The 17,925-nt window shown below is 46.6% G+C and overlaps 1 protein-coding gene and 1 long non-coding RNA gene across 4 annotated transcripts in view; one reads left to right on the top strand and one right to left on the bottom strand.

Annotated features, from left to right (window-relative positions):
* Positions 1 to 1,948: 1,948 nt before the first annotated feature.
* Positions 1,949 to 17,925, bottom strand: part of LOC309645113 — a 252,052-nt gene continuing 236,075 nt past the window's right edge. The window contains exon 2 of the long non-coding RNA XR_014254748.1: positions 1,949 to 5,513. This is a non-coding gene — a long non-coding RNA (uncharacterized lncRNA). The remainder of the gene's footprint in view (positions 5,514 to 17,925) is intronic.
* Positions 8,654 to 17,925, top strand: part of LITAF (lipopolysaccharide induced TNF factor) — a 99,237-nt gene continuing 89,965 nt past the window's right edge. Inside the window, exon 1 of one of the 3 annotated variants that reach the window (XM_082429710.1) lies at positions 8,654 to 8,791. In XM_082429710.1, coding sequence (XP_082285836.1) covers positions 8,731 to 8,791 — 61 coding nt within the window. In that variant the 5' untranslated portion in view covers positions 8,654 to 8,730. The remainder of the gene's footprint in view (positions 8,792 to 17,925) is intronic. The other 2 variants (XM_082429712.1, XM_082429714.1) reach the window with 2 other exon arrangements.

Genomic DNA, 17,925 nt, shown 5'->3' with positions numbered 1-17,925 from the left:
GGTTTTCAGATGCTCATTAGCCAGGAAGATAATTAAGGGCGAGGGCTGAGATCACCCTGGCTTCCTGGGGCTTGCTGGGGCCCAGCCGGGCCTGCCCTGTGCCAGGCTGGCCCTGTGCCTGCTTCCCTTGGGGCACGGAGGGACTGGGACAAGGGTGGGGTTTGCTGGGGAGTAGAGAGGCCTCAGCCAGCCTCCGGGGAAACTCCAGTGGGGCCTCCTTGCCAAGCCCACAGCTCTTAGGGTTCCAGGCCTAAAAATGAAATGAAAACTGCTTGGCCAGTGGGAAGTTCCCCAAAGGGAGAGAAGTGAGCCGCTGGTGAGTTCTGCAGGGCGAGGTTAGGCGGGACACAGAGAGGGCGCCATCTTGTTCTGAATCACACAGCAATCCTGGTCAAGGAGAGAAATCCTCCCTTGCTGGTGGGTGGCTTTAACATCTCTCTAGCACTGGCTCAGCTCCCTTATAACCAGGAGGGAGCAGACCTCAGGCTGACAGTCTTGGGCAATCCACACTCTTGATCTAGAATTTAACAACGTGTTGTTTTTCTGCAGTTTATGTTACTTTCTATTTTTGGCACAGATATTGCTTTTCCATTTTTGATAGTGACATACCCATTTGTTTTTATTTATTTATTAAAAAACATTTTTTTTTTTGGCCGCTCCATGTGGCTTGCGGGATCTTAGTTCCCCTACCAGGGATTGAACCCAGAACCACGGCAGTGAAAGCACCAAGTCCTAACCACTGGACTGCCAGGGAGTTCCCCCTCTCTTCCTTTTTAATTCAGTCTATTCAGGGGAAAAAAATAAGTGAGTTAATTTAAAGCAAAATGTAACAGAAGTAACTGGAGATGGTAGGGGGATATGGAAGCAGTGAGGACAGTGGAAGACGGATGGCTGAAGTGGGGAACCTGCCAGAGGTGAACCCCACAGCCGCTCACAGCCCAATCCTCTTACTGCAGGGCCAGACAGAGCCCCCGGCCGGGACGGAGACATCCCATGGGCTCCTGTGTTGACCGGAAGAGTCCAGCTGGGTTGTCATGGGTTGAGGGCGGCCTGGGTTGGCTCCCGTCTTCATTCCTGGAGTCTGTGTTATCAGCGTGATGAGGGGCAGACTTGGGGAGGGGGGAGGGCAGGACTGTCCTGAGCCGCTCCCTGCCCTGAGCCTGCCCTGCGTTCCCACGGGCGGTACCCACCCCCCGAAACACACATGTACACCTGGGCACTGGCGCCCCTTCATCACCCATTCACTAAATCATTCATTTATTCACTCACTTTTTCATTCATTCAGCCAATCTTTATGGAGCACCTCCTCTGTGCCAAGCACTGTGCTAGTTCCCGGGGAGACAGGCGTGAATCAGACAGGAAACTCAGCCCTCACGGGGTTCACAGTCTCCTGGGGGAAGACAGATGATAAACACAGAAATGAGTACACTATAGGGGTTATCAGACAGTGTATGCGCTAGGGAAAAAGGGAAAGACAGTAAGGTGAGAGGTGTGGTGGCAGGGGCTCTCTGAGAAGGTGTGCCCCGAGCTGGGAGCATGCAGCCTCGTCCTGGCACCAGAGAAACTCACAGACGTGGAAGCAGGCAGACAGCGAGCTGTGCAGGGATCCCTTTTATTTTGATTTTAAGTAATTTTTTAATGAAACTTCAGGTGCAGAGAATGATGGACTGATCATAATCCAGATCATGGCGTATTCTCTTTGGTCTTACATGACCTGCTTTTCTTAAAAATTTCCACAGTTATTTTAATCACATGATACACACCAAGTAACCCATTAATCGAAAGCCAGAACCCTAACAGTGGCCCAAGTCCAGTCTTGAGGTTTCCCCATCCCATCCCCCACCCCGTGGTCCCCATCACCTTGGGTCCTGTCTTCATTACTCCATGCTTTCCTTCTTGTATGGTTTTATCCTCAAAGTGTGTGTGTGTATATATATATAGTTTAAAAAAAAATCTATTTATTTATTTTTGGCTGCGTTGGGTCTTTGTTTCTGCGCAAAGGCTTTCTCTAGCTGTGGCAAACAGGGGCTACTCTTTGTTGCGGTGTACGGGCTTATTGCGGTGGCTTCTCTTGTTGCGGAGCCCGGGCTCTAGGCGTGCAGCCTCCGGTAGTTGTGGCGCAAGGACTCACTAGTTGTGGCGCATGGGCTTAGTTGCTCTGAGGCATGTGGGATCTTCCCAGACCAGGGCTCGAACCTGTGTCCCCTGCATTGGCAGGCAGATTCTTAACCACTGCACCACCAGGGAAGTCCCTCAAAGTATATTTTTTTATGTTAGTTTCTTCTTACTAACTTTATTAAAAGGCTATATTAGCTTCCCCAGGGCTGCTGGAAGCAATTCCCACAAACTGGATGGCTTAAAACAATAGAAATTTATTCTCTCACAGTTCTGGAGGCTAAAAGTTCAAATCAAGATGCTGGCAGAGCCATGTTCCCTCTGAAGGCTTTAGGGAAGGATCTGCTCCATGCTTCTCTCCTGGCTTCTGGGGGTTGCCAGCAATCCTTGGCAATCCTTGGCTTGTAGGTGCATCACTCCAGCCCCTGCCTCTGTCTTCACATGCCTTCTTCTCTGTGTGTCATCACCTCTCCTTTTATCCCCCAACATTATTGAGGAATAATTGCCAAATATGATTTAAAGTGTACAGTGTGATACTTTGATATAATACACGTTGTGGAATGACTACCCAGATGAAGATAATGAACATATTCGTCACTTCACATAGTTAACTCCCTGTGTGTGTGTGTGTGTGTGTGTGTGTGCACACACGCACCTGTGTGCACGTGGTGGGAATGTTTAAGATCTACTCTCAGCAACTTTCAAGTATACAATAGTGAATTATTAACTATAGTCACCACGCTGTACCTTAGATCCTCAGAACTTATTCTTGTAACTTATTCTTGTACCCTTTGACCTACATCTCCTCATTTCCCCCTTCCCCCAGCCCCTGGCAACCACCATTCTATTTTCTGTTTCTGTGAAATCAGCTTTCTTTCTTTCTTTCTCTCTTTCTTCTCCACATATAAGTGATAACCAAACAGTATTTGTCTTTCTCTGTCTGGCTTATTTCACTTAACATCTGGTGGAATAATATTACAGTGTGTATGTATGTATATATATGTATACATATATATGTGTATGTATATGTATATATACATATATATATGTGTATGTATATATATGCCACATTTTCTTTATTCATTCATCCATTGAAGGACATTTAGGTTGTTTTCCATATCTTGGCTATCATGAATAATACTGCAGTAAACATGGGAGTTCAGATATCTCTTCAAGATACTGGTTTCATTTCCTTTGGATATATACCCAGGAGTGAGATTGCTGGATCATATGATAGTTCTATTTTTAATTTTTTGAGGAGCCTCCATACTGTTCTCCATGGTGGCTGCACCAATTTACTCCAACAGTGCACGAGGGTTCCCTTTTCTCTGCGTCCTCCCCAACATTTGTTATCTCTTGTCTTTTTGATGATATCCATCCTAACAGGTGTGAGGTGATATCTCATTGAGATTTTGATTTGCTTTTCCCCGATGATTAGTGATGTTGAGCACCTTTCCATGTACCTATTGGCCATTTGAATGTCTTCTTTGGAAAAATGTCTATTCGGGTCCTTTGCCCATTTAAAAAATTGTATTATTTACTTTTTTTTTTTTTTTTTGCTGTTGAGTTGTGTGAGTTCTTTGTATATTTTGGATATCAACCCCTTGTCAGATATATGGTTTGCAAATATTTTCTCCCATTCTGTAGGTTGCCTTTCATTTTGTTGATTGTTTCCTTTGCTGTGCAGAAGCTCTTTAGTTTGATGTAGTCCCACTTGTTTATTTTAGTTTTTATTGCCTGTGCTTTTGGGTCTTATCCAAGAAATCATTGCCAAGAGCAATGTCAAAGAGCTTTTTCTGTATATTTTCATCTAGGAGTTTTATGGTTTCAGGTCTTACATTTAAGTCTTTGATCCATTTTGAGTTAATTTTTGTGAGTGGTGGAAGACTGGGGTCCAGTTTCATTGTTTGGCATGTGGATATCCAGTTTTCCCAGCACCATTTATTGAAGAGACGGTCCTTTCTCAAACATTGTGTGTTCTTGTCACCTTGTCAAAAATCAGTTGACTGTATGCGTGGATTTATGTCTAGGCTCTCTATTCATTTTTACTGGTCTCTGCACCTAATTTTATGCCAGTATGTTTTATTATAGCTTCGTAACATAGCTTGAAATCAGGAAGTGTGATGCCTTCATCTTTGTTCTTCTTTCTTAAGATTGCTTTGACTATTTGGCATCTTTTGTGGTTCCATACAAATTTTACGGTAGTTTTTAAAATTTCTGTGAAAAATGCTGTGGGAATTTTGATAGGGATTGCATTGAATCTATAGATCACTTTAGATAGTTTGCACATTTTCACAATATTAATTCTTCCAATCCAAGAACACGAGAGAGCTTTCCATTTATTTGTGTCTTCTTCAGTTTCTTTCATCAGGGTTTTGTTTGTTTGTTTGTTTTGTCTTATAGTTTTTAGTGTACAGGTCTTTCACCTCCTTGGTTAAATTTATTCCTAAGTATTTTATCGTTTTTTGATGCTATTGTAAATGGGATTGCTTTCTTAATTTCTCTTTCAGATAGTTCATTGTTAGTATATAGAAACACAAATGATTTTTGTATGTTGATTTTGTATCCTGTAACTTTACTGAATTCATTTATTAGTTCTAATAGCTTTTGGATGGAGTCTTTAGGGTTTTCTATACATAAGATCATATCATCTGCGAACAGATAATTTTACTTCTTCCTTTCCAATATGGATGCCTTTTGTTTCTTTTGTTTGCCTGATTGTTACAGCTTGGACCTCCTCTTCTTCTTATAAGGACACCAGTCATTGGATTTAGGGCCCATTGTAACCCATAGGACCTCATCTAAACTTAACTAATCACGTCTGCAAGGACCCTATTTCCAAGTAAGGTCACATTTCCAGGTACCAGGGATTGGGACTTCAGTGTTTCTCTTCAGGGATACAATTCAACCCATAACAAAGGGAATCCAGATAACCTAAGAAAGAGTATCAAGCTGTCTGACTCTTATGGGGCTTAATTTCTTTAATAGTCTACGTATAGTTAAGATTGGCCCATATTGAGGTTCACTTGTTTTAACTGTTGTGTTATATGTCCACTAGGTCTGTATACCATGGCTGACCCATCTGCTGTCCTGTGGGTGGCCTTTTGGGTAGTGTCCAGGTGTCTGCTAATTTACAGTGCTGTTTGGACATTCTCATAAGTGGCTCTTAGCACGCATGCAAGAGTTTCTCTGGGATGTTTACCCAGAAATGGAATCACTGGGACTCAGAATACGTGAATGTTTCACTTTTCTGAGATGATAACAAGGTACTTTATGTGGCAGTTGCACTAATTACACTCCCGCCAGCAGCATGTACGGTCCACATCCTCTCCGACACTTGGTATTACTAGATTTAAAAATGTTTTCCAGTTGAGCGTGAAATTGTTGCCAGCTGAGATCTTTTTTTTTTAAATTAATTAATTAATTAATTAATTTATTTATTTATTTTTGGCTGTGTTGGGTCTTCGTTTCTGTGCGAGGGCTTTCTCTAGTTGTGGCAAGCGGGGGCCTCTCTTCATCGCGGTGCGCGGGCCTTTCACTGTCGCTTCCTCTCTTGTTGCGGAGCACAGGCTCCAGACGCGCAGGCTCAGTAGTCGTGGCTCACGGGCCCAGTTGCTCCGCGGCATGTGGGATCCTCCCAGACCAGGGCTCGAACCCGTGTCCCCTGCATTGGCAGGCAGATTCTCAACCTCTGCGCCACCAGGGAAGCCCTCCAGCTGAGATCCTGATTTGCATTTCTTGATCACTAATGATGCTGAACATCTTTGTCAACACAGGTCTAAAATATATTCACCTATATTTCCTACTAAGGTTCTGAAGCTTTGGTTTTGACGTTTAAGTCCGTAATCTATCACCTTTCCATCATTAAGTTCCAAAGGATACTTACCTCTAATTCCTACTAAAAATTTTCAAGTGGTTTTTATTTGTTTGTTTGTTTTTGGCATTTAAGCCCTTAATCTGGAGTTGATTTTTGTGTAAGGAGGGATGGGTCGTATAATCTTAGGAGCTTTTGTAAAGTGACAAGTGTATTTTGGGGACAGTGGGGCAGGATGTTTGACTGGGACTCTTGAGTGTACTGGAAATTGTTCACTGGATGTTGAGTTCAAATTCTGCTCCTCCCGCGGACTGCCTTTGCGATCTTATACTTCATCTCCGTGATCCTCGGTTTCTCATCTGTAAAATGAGAATTATAGCAGATACTGCCCTTAGTTGCCATAAGGATTGCATAAGACAAATTACGCAGGAAGCTTCCCACATTGCCGGATACACAGCATAAGAACACTAACTAGCATTTATTGAGTACTTACCATGTGCCAGGTGATGCCAAGCACTTTACATGTGTTATTTACTCACTTAACCCCCGACAACTCCATGAAGTCGATGGTATTTTCCACACTTTACAGACAAGAAAACTGAGTCTCAAATAGGATGAGTGAGTCCCCCAAGAGCACAATGCTAGCATATGTCAGAGGACTTAAACCCTGGCAGTCTGGCTACAGAGCCCTCACCCATCACCACCACACATCACAGCCATTCCCTCCCTCCCTCCCTCCCCCTCCAGAATCTAGTCTCTGGGCCCTGCTTCTACAGGAGGAAGGGTCTAGAGGTTGAAATGAGGAAGTGATAGGCAGTGGGGTTGACCCCTGATTCCCCGGTGGCCCCTGCCTTTGACTCTGAGGCTGGGGAGAGGCTGGGGATGGAGGGGAGAGGCGGGGCCTCCTGGTGGGGAAGTCCATCCATCTTCCCCCTCCCCAGAGGTAGTTGGCCATCACAGTGGAGATGAATCACAGGCCACAGTGTTCTCCCCGGCGTCATCCATTATTCACAGCTGCCATCCCGGGCCTGGGGTTACTTTGGGGTCAGGCAGGAATTATTCCCAAGGCCCAGCTCTTAGGCGCTTTTATCCACAGCTGAGCCTGACCGCAAGCAACTTTCTTCTCTAGATCTGAGGGCAGAGGACTTTCCACCGAGAGGGGATGGAGACTCCAGCATGAGTTACAGGCCTGCGACCCACTGACAGACAAAGCACTTGGGGCTGTGTTTGAGCCCAGCTCTGCCACTTTCCTGTTACCTTCTTGGGGCCTCAATTTCCTAATCTGTAAAATGGGAATAACTGGCTCCACTTTGCTAAAAGATTTAGAAATAATCTACAACTAGATGCATGAGTGGTCCATAGCTGGGCTTGAGCATCAGAGTAGCTATTGTGACATTTGCTTTTTCAGTGATTGTCTCCCAGGCCCTGCTGGGGATGTGGAGATGGTGTGACCCTTTAAAGTTCACCAAGTAATTTTTTTTCAGTTTTATTGAAGTATACTTGATTTACAATGTTGTGTTAATTTCTGCTCTATAGCAAAGTGATTCAATTATGTATATATTCTTTTTCATATTCTTTTCCATTATGGTTTATCACAGGATATTGAATATAGTTCCCTGTGCTATACAGTAGGACCTTGTTGTTTATCCATCCTATATATAATAGTTTGCACCTGCTAATCCCCAGCTCCCAATCCTTCCCTCCTCCACCCCCTTCTGCCTTGGCAATCACAAGTCTGTTCTCTATGTCTGTGAGTCTGTTTCTGTTTTGTAGATAGGTGCATTTGTGTTGCATTTTAGATTCCACATTTAAGTGATATCATATGGTATTTGTCTTTCTCTTTCTGACTTCCTTTGCTTAGTGTGATAATCTCTAGGTCCATCCATGTTGCTGTAAATGGCATTATTTCTTTTTTATGGCTGAGTAGTATTCCATTATATGTAGGTGTGTATGTGTGTATATATATATACCACATCTTCTTTATCCATTCATCTGTCAATGGATATTTAGGTTGTTTCACAATAGCCAAAAGGCTATTGTGAATAGTGCTGCTGTGAACGTAGGGGTACATTTATCTTTTTAAATTATAGTTTTGTCTGGATATACGCACAGGAGTGGGATTGCTGGATCATATGGCAACTGTATTTTTAGTTTTTCACCAAGTAATTCTCATTTGCATCCAGGATTGAAACCATTGTCTTCACCTTGGACTTCTTAAGAGTGGCCCCTCAACAAATAAAATGCAATGAAGAAATAAAAAATTTGAGAGGGGGGTACCTATAATTCTGTAGCTCTCAACGTGTGGTCCCCAGCGTCACCTGGGAGCTTGTTAGAAATGCACATCCTGGGACTTTCCTGATGGTCCAGTGGGTAAGACTCTGTACTCCCAGTGCAGGGGGCCCGGGTTTGATCCCTGGTGGGGGAACTAGAGCCCATGTGCATGCCGCAACTGAAGAGTTTGAATGCCGCAACTAAGAAGCCCGCATACTGCAACTAAAAGATTGTGCTTGCCCCAGCGAAGATCCTGCGTGCCGCAACTAAGACCTGGCGCAGCCAAAATAAAATAAACAAATAAATGTTAATTTTTTTTAAATGCACATCCTTGGGCCCCACCCAAGCCTGCTGGATCAGGAGCTCTGGGGGTGGAGCCTAGTGAGTTGTGTTTTAACAGTTCCTCCAGGAGAGACTGGTGCACACACAAATGTGAGACCCACTGCTCCCTCTCCGTTGCTCACTTTGATGACACTGGTTGCCATGTTGTGAGCTGCCACGTTGGAGGGGCCCACGTGGAAAGGAACTGAATGCTGCCAACGTGTACTGAGGGAGCTTGGAAGCTGGATCCTTGCCCAGTCATGCCTGCAGGTGAGACCATAGCCCCACCGACACTTAGATTACAGTGGGAAACTCTTAAGGGTTCTCACTAGAGGAAGTCACGCCCAGATTCCTGCCCAACAAAAACTATGGGATAGTAAATGTTTGTTGTTTTAAGTGCTACGTTCTGTGGAAATTCATTATGCAGCAAATAGATAACTAATATGGTGGATATTGGCAGGAGGGAGAGAGATGGGTGGTGGGAGGGAATAGAAGGATATACTGGAGTAATCTAAAGTATACTTTTATGTATATGGATAACAGATTCATTTTGCTGTACACCTGCAACTAACACAACATTGTAAATCAACTCTACCCCAATAAAAATTTTAAAATAAAAAAATAAAATAGAAAGACAACAACAACAACAAAATAAAGTCTACAATAAAAGGGGTTTAAGAAACATAAACTGATTTCAATGTGCAGACCTTGTTTGGCTCCTGATTGAACATATTAACTGTTTTGTTTTAAGTTGATATTTAGGGGATGTGACCACCAAGGGGATCCTGGATGATATTAAGCTGTTATTGTTCACTTTTATTTGGTGTGACAGTGGCTCTGTGGTTATGTTTTGAAAAAGAGGCTTTGTCTTTTGGAGAAACATATTGAACTAGTTACAGATGAAGTGATACTCTGTTGGGGAATTGCTTTAAAATAGTCAGGGTGGGGAGGGGGTAAATGTGAAAGAAAATGATGAGTTGATGGTTGGGGAGGGGAGGGGACAGTGCTTGGAGTCTCCCTTTACTGTTCTCTGTGTTTTTGTATATGTTTGAAATTTTCCATGGTAAAAAGTTTGAAAAATGGGAATTTCCTGGCTGTCCAGTGCTTAGGACGCTGTGCTTCCACTGCAGGGGGTGTGCGTTCGATCCCTGTTTGGGGAACTAAGATCTTGCATGTCCTGCGGTGTGGCCGAAAAAAAAAGTTTGAAAAATGGAGTGAGCCCAATGTGCCCATTGTATAGATGGACAAAGCAAACCCCAGGCAGGAGGATTGGAGGGACCTGGGGGGGCACCTTAGGTTGTTGACACTGGGGGGTGCCGCAGACCGGCTGCAGAAAGCTAGAAGTTCCTGGCGGTGAGGGGTAAGGAACTGAAAAGCACCAGTATGGGGTCAGAAGGGCCAAGACAACTGATGGTTGCAAGGCAAGTTTATTCAAAGAGCATGAATGTATATATAGGTTTAGTACGGAACGAATACTAAACAACAAATCAGTAAACCTTGTATTTCCACATAATTCTGTCGCCACTATCTATGCACCACTATCTATGCACCACTATCTATGCACCACTATCTATGCGTCAGCATGCCTTATGGGCCATTCTTTGGAGATACAGACCTCCCCCTCAGGGCAGCACGTCCTTCTTCTGGGGAACAACCAGGGGCTCTTAGATTCAGAGCAGGCACCTGGAACGAAACTGGCTGCAAGCCATTTTCCTTTTTTACGCTCAATACCACAGCGTCAGGAGTGCATACCAAGAAAGAGACAAGCAGTTCTCCGGAAAGCAGAAAGCTGAATAAGCTTACAGCTTGGGGGCCACCACAGGGGGGCTGTCCCTGGGCCCAGCCCTGTGTTTTGTTCATCCTGGGGAGGGGGCTTGTGCAGGAGACTCTGGGACCTGCTTCCCTGCCTGAGCCTGGGGTGTGGAGAGGAATCTCGCCCATCATCCGAGACTCAGCTTTCCGGCAGCTCGTGGCTGACACGCTCCATCTGAGGGCACCTGGTGGCTGACTATTGTGTGCATACCTGCAAGAGGCATCTTTTAATTTTTTTTATTATTTATTTATTTATTTATTTATTTATTTTTGGCTGCGCTGGGTCTTTGTTGCTGCACTCAGGCTTTCTCTAGTTGCGGTGAGCGGGGGCTACTCTTCGTTGCGGTGCACGGGCTTCTCATTGCGGTGGCTTCTCTTGTGGAGCACAGGCTCTAGGCGCGCGGGCTTCAGTAGTTGTGGCTCACGGGCTCTAGAGCGCAGGCTCAGTAGTTGTGGCCCACGGGCTTAGTTACTCTGTGACATGTGGGATCTTCCCGGACCAGGGATCGAACCCGTGTCCCCTGCGTTGGCAGGCGGATTCTTAACCACTGCGCCAACCAGGGAAGTCCAAGAGGCATCTTTTAAATGTATGGGGGGCGACTCTTATTTTGTCTTAATATATTAAGTCATCACAAAGGGAGTGTTTGATCGTATTTTATTTTAGATCTCTCGTTCTCTCTCTTTTTTTAAGAAGATACTTGCTCATGGTAAACTCAAAGGGAATACGGTGCAAAGCCAGTCACCCTTCCTCCCGTCTTCCAGTCACTTCCCAAAGACAACTATTTTAATTGATCTATTCAACAGATATTTATTGAGCACCTACTATGTGCCAGGCACTGTGCCAGGCTATGGTGTCAGAAAGTATGATGTCAGCCACCAATAAGAGCTGCACATGAAATTTAAAATTTTCCAAGAGCCACATTTAAAAAGTAAAAAGAAGCAGGTGAAATTAATTTTATTGAAATAATAATATATTTCTTTAACCCAGTATATCCAAACCTAGTATATGGAATCAATACAAAAATTATTAATGAAATTTTAATGATCTTTTCATGGTGTATTAGTTAGCTCAGGCTGCAATAACAAAATACCAGAGGTGGGGTGGCTTAAATAACAGAAATTTATTTTCTCACAGTTCTGGAGGCTGGTAGTCCAAGATCAAGGTGCTGGCAGGGTTGGTTTCTTCTGAGGGAGGCCTCTCTCCTTGGCTTGCAGACAGCCACCTTCTTGCTGTGTCCTCACATGGTCTTTTCTGTGTGTGTGTGGTCGGTCCCTGGTTTCTCTCAGTGTCCTAATCTCCTCTTCTTGTATAGACACCAGTCATGTTGGATTAGGGCCCACCCTAATAGCCTCATTTTACCTTAATTACCTCTTTAAATGCCCTGTCTCCAAACACAGTCGTATTCTGAGGAAATGGGGGTTAGGTCTTCAACATATACATTTGGAAGGGGGGGACACAATTCAGTGCATGACACACACTGAGTCTTCAAAACCCAATGTGGATTTGATTCACATATCACATCTCAGTTCCGACCAGCCCCGTGTCAAGGGCTCAAGCAACACGTGTGGCTGGTGATCGACCCGTTGGACAGCAAAGTTCTGGGTGTGGGAGTCACAACAGCAAACTCAACAGGCGGACATCCCTGCCCTCATGGGGCTTCCGTTCTACTGGAGGGGATGGACAATAAATACAGAAGTAACATGCATCATATACACGTTTGGGAGAAAACCAGAGCAAAAGGGGAGGAGGTGGGGGTCCAGGTGTGCATGCTCCGTCTTCTCTGTGCGTCCTTCCAGAGCTATCCTGTTTGAACACAGCAGATGGATGGATGGATGGATGGATGGATGGATGAATGGATGAACGTATGGATGGATAAAGATATATCCCTATTTAAAAAGCACAGATGGTAATATTCTATACATGGTGTTCTATTCTTTGCTTTTCTCACTTGAAAATATATCTTGAAATTCACTCCTGATCATCACACATAGACGTGCCTTATTCTTTTTGATTTAGTGATTTTAAAGGATAATTTGAAACATATGAAGACACAGTTCTGCTGAGCCAGAATGACAAGCTGGTGTTTGTTGAGCGCTGACTGTCCTGAGCGCCAGTCTCCTCATCTGACCCTCCCCACACCCCCCGTAAGGTGGGTGCTGTTTCCAGAAGAGAATTTCAGTTCGCGGGCAGCTTTGATAAACAGGTGGATAATAACAACTACTGACTTCAGAGAAATGTCAAGTCCCAGATTGCACTACTGACGAATGATAGAGTCTGAGAGATCTTCCTGTTGAAGTTAACAGAATGATAAAATTCTAATGTGTAGTATTATCGTTACATTAATATGCATTATCATTATAATATATAGGAATATCTTAACATAATATATTAACCTATTATATTAATATATAATGAAAATAGATATGTAATTTATTGAAAATATTGAATGTATTATATCTATAACAAAATCTATACACTAATATTTAGAGGAAGAGAAATAATTGAGAGAAAATACTGGGAAAACAACAAAGCCAGGAAGAGCTGAGAGGCTGCTCTCGCACAAATTGAGCCCGGAGCCCGCAGGCTCAGGGCCGGCGCTGGGGCTGTGCTCGGGGATGAGCTTGTGGCTGGGGCCATGGGGTCCAGGGGAGCAGGCAGGACTCTGCCCCCTTGGATCTCACTCCAGTCAAGGGGAAGCTTCCGGAAGGGAAAGTGGTACCAGGAATGAAGATGGAACCTGCCTGCCAGCCTCCGCATGTGAGGTGAGAGGTGGGCAAAGGCCACAGCCCACCCTCTGAGCCCCAGACCCCTCTGCGCCCGGCAAGGTGCTCCCTCCTGTTTATGGGGGTCCTGCACCAGCAGCTCTGTCAGGGCATCCTCAGGGCCTCTGCAAAGACTGGGATTCCAGGCCGTGTGCCTGCCTGGCAGAACACCCCTGTAACTGTGGAACGGGCTGATGGGGTGTGCCACCACAGGACCTGCCTCGGAACAGAGCCAGCAGTCCCCTCAGACAGGGGCTGCTGCTGTTGTGACAGTCCCGAGCCTGATGGGCCCTGTGCTGGAACCAGACTGCCCCACGTGGGACAGGCTCTGCAAGGAACACGCTCTGGGCTCTGAGTCACACAGCCTGTGGCTTCAAGCCCGGCTCTGACTCAGCTCAGCTGCAAGACCCCAGTCTCCGAGCCTCGGTTTCTCTATCTGTAGCATGGACATGGTACACAGGCAGCTGAGCGCTTGGTGAGAACTGGCTGAGAGCGAGGGTTGTGCAAGAAAATGAGACTCATTTCTGAGCAGAGCTGGTGCCTCCTGGGGCTCCCTGGTTCCCAATGCATGGAGGAAAATCCTCCTACACTGCCCTCGGCCCCTGCCAAACCCTGTCCCTGCTGCTCTGGCCCCAGAGGGAGGGAGTTGGAGCTGGTGAGCGTGATTCTGGCAGGTCCTGACCTGTCCTAGTGGGGAGACCACAGGGGAGGGAGGCAGGAAGGTAGCTCTGGGTCCTGAGCATCTCCATCTGCCCTTGTATCCTCCACCCCTTCCTCCCTCCCTGCACTGCAGCCATGCTCAGCCACTGAGGTTCCCTGATGCCTCCTGTCTCCTCCTGTCTCAGGGCCTTTGCACAGGCTGTTCCCACGACTGGGGTTCCCTTCCCCCTCTTTTCTCAGACTTCCACTCACTGGTCAAGTCTTGAGAAGCTCTCCCTGAGGTCCTGCTCTGTGGCCGCTGCCCAGCCCGGGTCTCACTGTAGTGTGTGGTCCCCAGCAGGCTGAGCCCCCTGAGGGCCAGGATCAGGTCTATGCCGGCTTGGTAGCCCAGAGACAGTGGATTCTCAGCAAATGTTTATGGAGAGCAAATGCGCGAAGGAACGCACATGTCTCCGCTGCATCCAGACTTTGATGTACCAGGTGCAGTACTGAGAGAGGCAGGTAAGAGAAGTTTCCCAGTCTCAGCACATTTCAGTCTAAGGGGAGGCAGACATTAAACATAATTATACAGTCACCCTGAACAATCCCCAAAGGCAAATATGGTGCCGTGAGAGTGTGTAGAGGGATGCGACCTTGACAGGGACCTGAGGTTTCCTGGAAGACGTGATGTTTGAGGCCTGATGTGAAAGCTGAGCGAGGACAACTAACTGAGCAGAGAGAGGCAGAAAGATCTTTCCAGGCAGAGGGAGCCACATGTGCAAAGGCCCAGTGGTCAAGAAACACCCAGAGGGGAGTATGTGTGAGACGCTGCGGGCCACAGAGTTCGAGGTAGGGGTGGAAAGGTCAGGTAGCGGGGAGGGTGGCTGAGCTTTACCCGCAAAGCAATGCAAGGACATGAAAGGGTTTCATCCTCCCTGGGAAGATGGGTGGGACCCAAATTAAATTTTAAAGAGCTGGCTGTGTCTGCCTCATGGAGAACAGATCAGAGGGGCCGGGAGAGCAGGGGGGAGGCCCCTGCAGCCCGTGAAGGACTTGGACTGAGGCAGGGGTGGACAGGTGTGGAGGATTTTTAGCAGAGCCAGCCGACAGGCCCAGCCATGGGGAGTCTGCAGAGAGAGCAGAGGGGGGATTCAGGGTGAGGCCTGGTGTCCTGCCCTAAGCAGGGCCGGGCCAGCTAGAAGCAGCCTGTTCTCAGGAGGAGGGTCTGACGAGCCTCCGGGGCCCTGGCCACCCACTGGCCACCAACCAGCCAAGAGCCCCCTGGCCAGAGCCACGGGCCTGGTGACACGAGGAGTGCTGACCCTGCCCCCGTGGACGACACATTCCAGGAGACAAGAGTCTTCTAGCTCCTCTGAGCCCCGCCCTGCCCTGGAGTTGCCGAGTGACCATCTCTGGGCTGGAGCCTTGCCTGCCTTGCTGGCTGAGAGCCAGAGGCTCATCCCCTTCCTTGGGGATCAAGGGCTCCTAGAGGCCTCCTCCCAGGAAGCCCCCACCCAGGCTCAGCCCAGCCCCAGCCCTGGGAATGTCCATTACACCACTCAGGATGCACATGCCAAGTCCTGGGGACAGAGCATGAACAAGGAGACGAGATCCCTGCCCGCAGGCGCCTGACAGTCTAGAGGGGGAGGCCAGGAACACGAAAACACATTGATAAATACGTCATGAAATATAACTTCAGAGACCGATAAATGCTCTAATGAGTGACGTGATAGAGACTCGGGGAGGGTGGGCTGGGGGCTACGTGAGAGAGGGGGTCAGGGTGGTGCCTCATCTGAGGATGCAAAGAAGACAGTCATGGAAACGCATTGTTTGGGGGGGGAGAACAGTCAAGGCAAAGGCTTGAGGTGGGACCAAAGAGGCCAGGGGGGCTGGGAGGGAAAGAAGTGGTGGGAGAAGGGGACCGAGTGGTGGACCAGGCCTGGATGGCACTTGTGAGCATGGCACTGGGGAGGCCTGGTGGGTTTCAGGCAGGGGTGATGGGCTCCATGCCCCTGACCTACCAGAATCTCCCTTCTTGCTCAGCCTGGAAACCCCCTTACCCGTAGTTCCCTATTTTAGCCCTTTCTAGCTCCTCTGCTTCCTTCACCCCCATTACACGTACTTCCTGGGCTGGAATTTCCCAAAGATGTGCAACCAGGGAGGGGAACTAACACCCATCATTGTCAAGGCCACCGTGCATGGACCTCCTACCGTGAGCCATGCCTCATGCTGGGCGTGCTCTGACCTGGCCCCTCACACGGACCCTTCAGGTTTTACAGCCCGTTTTACAGACCAGGAGACCCATATGCAGTGTGACTTGCCTCAGGCCATGTGGCCCGAAGGCAGGAGCCAAGATTTGAACCCAGCTCAGTCTCATCTGGAAGGTTTGTCAAATCCTATTCAAGCCTCGCAAGAGTTTCGTGATGGTGGGAGATCCAGATTCTTCCGCCCCTTTCCTGCCTGCCTTCCTTCATTTGGTAAATGTCACCACCAGCTCCCCAGTTGCTGGGCCAGATGCCCCAGAGCCATTCTGATCCCTTGGCTGCCCCCCTCTTCCAGGGGCCGGTCATTAAATGCCCCTTGACGGGCCTTGTTGCAGCTTTAACACCCAGTGTATCTGGCTAGTGGTTCTCTCTCCCTCCCTCCTGAGAAAAAAGGAGGAAATTAAATTGTGGCACGTTATCATCGACCTAGAGAGAGCCGCACGGAGGTCTGTGGTCACCTTTCTCTAAAGAGGTACTTCGCATGATCGCAGTAAATGCAGTGGGTCTGGAGCCGAGGCCAGCTGGCTGGTCCCTGGTGTCCCTAAAGAACGCTGCAGGACGGGCTGGCTGCTCCCACCCCAGAGGAGCTGTGGGGAGGTGGTGGTCCCCACAGCCCACCCCTTCTGCCAGAAGACAAGTCACAGGGTCTGAGTCACTACCCCACCCCTTCCTTGAAGTGGCCTCTTTGGGGGCAACGTTCTAAAACCGATTATGGTGATGGATGACACAGAAAAACCCACTGAATTTTACTCTTTAAATGGGGGAATTGCATGGTATGTGAATTATAGCTCAATATATCTATTTAAAACAACAACAACAAAGCCAGGTGTTCTGTGTCTTCCCCAGGGGGTCCAGATCGGCTCAGACAAATGAAATGTGAAAAAAAAATCATGGGAACACTCAAATATTACCTGATAGCAATAATCAGAGCTAACGTTTCTTTAGTGCTGGTGACATGCTGGTTAACTCCTGTGACTCTCACCACAATTCTATCAGGCAGACATTATTACACCCCCCCTCGACAGATGGGGAAACTGAGGCACACAGTGGGACTGTGAATGGCCAAGGTCACCCGCAAAGAAGTGTCAGAGCAAGGTTTGAACTCCACAGTCTAGCTCCAGTATCCTCACATCCGTCCCTGATACAGACAAGAGTAAACAGGATAAGAGCTTAATCAGTAAGTGTCCGCAGCCCAAGAGTGCCCCCCCCCATGTTCTTATCAGCATCGGTAAACCACAGGCTGCTCTATTTCTAGACACTGTGCTTTTACTGGAATCATGTGAAGTATATCTTTTTCTAATGATTTTTTAAAAAGTTTTTATTGGAGTATAGTTGCTTTACAGTGTTGTGTTAGTTTCTGCTGTACGGTAAATTGAATCACTTATACGTATACATATCCCCTTTTTTGGATTTCCTTCCCAGATCATTGAGTAGAGTTCCCTGTGCTATACAGTAGGTTCTCATTAGTTATCTATTTTATACATAGTGTTGTATATATCTAATTATTTTTTAATTGAAGTATATTTGATTTACAATGTTGTGTTAGTTCCAGGTGTACAACAAAGTGATTCAGTTATACATACATATATATCTATTTTTTTCAGATTCTTTTCCCTTATAGGTTATTACAAAATACTGAATGTAGTTCCCTGTGCTACACAGTAGGTCCTTGTTTATTTATTTTATATGTAGTAGTGTGTATATGTTAATCCCAAACTTTTAATTTATCTCTCTCCCCCGACCCCTTTCCCCTTTGGTAACCATAAGTTTGTTTTCTATATCTGTGGGTTTATTTCTGTTTTGTATATAAGTTCATTTGTATCAAATTTTTTTAGATTCCACATATAAGCAGTATCATATATTTGTCTTCGTCTGACTTACTTAACTCAGTATAATAATCTCTAGGTCCATCCATGTTGCTGCAAA

This window comes from Balaenoptera physalus (assembly GCF_965194825.1).
Source record: "Balaenoptera physalus genome assembly, chromosome: 16".
NCBI lineage: Eukaryota > Metazoa > Chordata > Mammalia > Artiodactyla > Balaenopteridae > Balaenoptera > Balaenoptera physalus.
Note: the sequence above shows the minus strand (reverse complement) of the source record. Positions and strands in the feature narration are given on the sequence as shown.